Below are 2,891 nucleotides of genomic sequence, written 5' to 3'. Positions count from 1 at the left end.
TGACATTACTCTCCTTTATAAAGGGACATATGATATTCCATGGAACAAAAATTTCATGTAGTAAAACCCCACCTGCTGGGAATTGAGGGTTATGCCATCAATACTTAGTAAAGGCACGAAGCACATCATACACCCTTCCCGAAATAATAATGAGCAGATTTCAAACTGTAGTATCAAAGACAAAACTCAGGCAAAGTGCTCTAACTGTGCCCACTGACTTCGTATTAACTCAAGTTTGTCTCACCTTTGCGAAAAATGGTCTATTAAAAATTGTGGACCATGGAAAAACATTTTATGCAAAAACTTAAGACTGGAATTCCTACTTTGAATGTAAAAAATGGAAATGCTTTACAAGAACAGGCACTCCATACTGCTACTGAGACAGGACCCCATTTGACTAGTTCCAAGGAAATGTTAAAGATATTAAAATAATTCTTTCCTCACCCTGCTATATCGTGTCTTCTGCGCTGGTGCAGTTTCTTCCCTTTGGGATATTACTTGGCTTCTCTTCATTTCTCACTGTCCTAGTTATCTTATGTGTAAGACAAAGCTAACAATACTAGCCATCCTGAAAAGTGGGCCTCAAGGAACTGTAGGTAAATATGATTGCAAAGCACTTCATCAATATTTAGGCTTTTAAAGCCCTCATTCGACAAGTTCACAAATTCTCTCTGTATCTGTCCCTATCTCACCAACTTCAGTTGGCAGAGCTGTTCTTATCAAAATTCTAATCTAGATGATTTACCTTTGTTACTTTGTCCATTCTCCTTCTGGAATGAGAAAGAAGTTCAGGAAAAACAGGCATTAAGGATATAGGATGTGACACTGTGTGGCCTCAGCATCATAAAAAAGAGAATTCTCAGGACAGTGGAGGCCAGTTCCAAATGCTGCTATAAAGAGCTAAGATAGTTAGTGACTTCTCAATACTTGGCTTGTCACTCCCAAATAAATCCTCTTCTCTCTGTCTCAATTATCACCGTAAGTCCAAGTCTCGTGCTATTTCAGCAGTTGCCTAACTGGCCTTCTCACCCCCTTCAAAAGGCCTTCCTTACTGCTACCAAAATGGCCTAACAATGTAAATCTGAATTAATACCTCTTAAGTCTGTAACTTTAATTCTAAAACTTTATCTCAAGGAAATTAAGATTGAGATGAAAGCGGCAAAGCTTAGTGGCTAAAACCACGGACTCTGGAGCCAGACTGCCTGGGTTCAAATCTCAACTCAGGTCTGGCTATAAGACCAAAGTCTAGTTACTTAACCTGTTTTTTCCTTCCTTAATTTATCGGATTATCTTAAGTAATATTTTCTTAATTTTGTTGGTAAAGCTTTATTTACATACTATATAATTCATCCATTTCAGTGGTTTTCAGTATATTCAGAGAGTTGTGCACCGATAACTATGATCAATTTTAGAACATTTTCATCATCCCTAAAAAGAAACCCTATACCCATTAGAGGAAGTCACTCCCATGTCCCCCATCCTCCCTGGCCCCTGGCAACCACTAATCTACTTTCTTTCTCTATAGATTCACCTCTTCCGGACAAAGTTCATCCATGTTGTAGCACGAATCAATACTTCATATTTCTTTTTATGGCTGAATATATATTTCATGGTATGGATATACCACATTTTGTTTATCCATTCACAAGCTGACAGGCATTTGGGTTGTTTGCACATTTTTGGCTCTGATAAATAATGCTGCTGCGAACACCCATGTACAAGTTGTTGTGTGGACATATGTTTTCATTTCTCTTGTGTATGTAGTTAGGAGTGGAATTGCTGGATCATGTTTAAACTGCTGAGTAACTTAACCTGTTTTTGAAGTCTATTTAAAGATATGGGGAAATGTTTCCTTCACTTGATAAAAATATACACAAACATATATATATCTATGTTTATTATAAACATTATATACTTTCGGGTGTATGTATGTATACGAATACATTTCTGTGCTTTCCAAATTTTTTATAAGGAATATAATCGATTTTATAATCAGGAAAAAACCCGATTTTTTTGTAAATACAACCATGCTATTCTGCTCCTTAAAATGCTATAAGGGCTCCTTACAGGACTTCACTCGAACTTTTCATTACCTGGCCCTGCCTAGACTCTGAATTTCTCTATATTGAGCCTTCTGCTCCAACAATGTTGAATTCTCTGTAGTCTCCCAAACACTAAGTGCCTTTGCATAGGCTGTTCCCTCTAACTGGCACCCTTACCCCTCACTCTGTCTGCCCTACAGACTCCCATTTTATTGTTCAAAACTCCAACCTAAGGGAATTACATCTTGGCCTTTTCTTGGTATCCCTAATTCCTACCACAATATTTAACTCATAGTAGAAGATTAATGTGTTGAACTGAATTTCAAATATTTCCACCTAACAAGGTAAATAAAGGGATATTGTTTATAGTTACCTGTTATATTTCAGTATATGCTTCAAAGCATGTGGAATAGGATAAAAGCTGACAAGTACTTGCAACTATAATACTAACAGTCATCAAGCACTCACTACGTGTCAGACTATTTTAAGCAACTTACATGTATTAAGTCAATCCTCACACTCTTCCTATGAAGTGAGTATTGTTGTTAACATACTAATATATTGTTAATATAACTTATATAATTTACTACACAAATCATTTCATTTAGATTCTGAACATATCGGCACTCATAAGTTTTAAGCTGGGAAATACTTTTTAAAGGAATATTAAAATAATTATAAGCCAAGGTGGAAAAGTCCGAATTTCACTGAAAACCATCATTTGTATATTGAATTCTATGAAGGAAAAAGAATTGTATATGCAAACTTTGTGGTATGTAGGTTATGGGAAGCATTTAAACAAAAGCCTAAAGGATATAAAAGCAGAGAGTAGAGCTTTAGTTTAGTCTA

The 2,891-nt window shown here is 36.0% G+C and overlaps 1 protein-coding gene across 1 annotated transcript in view; it reads right to left on the bottom strand.

The window, feature by feature from the left end:
• Positions 1 to 2,891, bottom strand: part of LOC103603277 (lisH domain-containing protein ARMC9-like) — a gene marked incomplete at its 3' end in the record, with an annotated part of 44,471 nt that overhangs the window by 14,186 nt on the left and 27,394 nt on the right. Inside the window, exon 7 of the mRNA XM_008587766.1 lies at positions 746 to 770. Within this exon, the coding sequence (XP_008585988.1) occupies positions 746 to 770 (25 nt within the window). The remainder of the gene's footprint in view (positions 1 to 745; positions 771 to 2,891) is intronic.

The sequence above is a fragment of the Galeopterus variegatus genome, unplaced genomic scaffold (assembly GCF_000696425.1).
Source record: "Galeopterus variegatus unplaced genomic scaffold, G_variegatus-3.0.2 Scaffold4530, whole genome shotgun sequence".
Taxonomy (NCBI): domain Eukaryota; kingdom Metazoa; phylum Chordata; class Mammalia; order Dermoptera; family Cynocephalidae; genus Galeopterus; species Galeopterus variegatus.
Note: the sequence above shows the minus strand (reverse complement) of the source record. Positions and strands in the feature narration are given on the sequence as shown.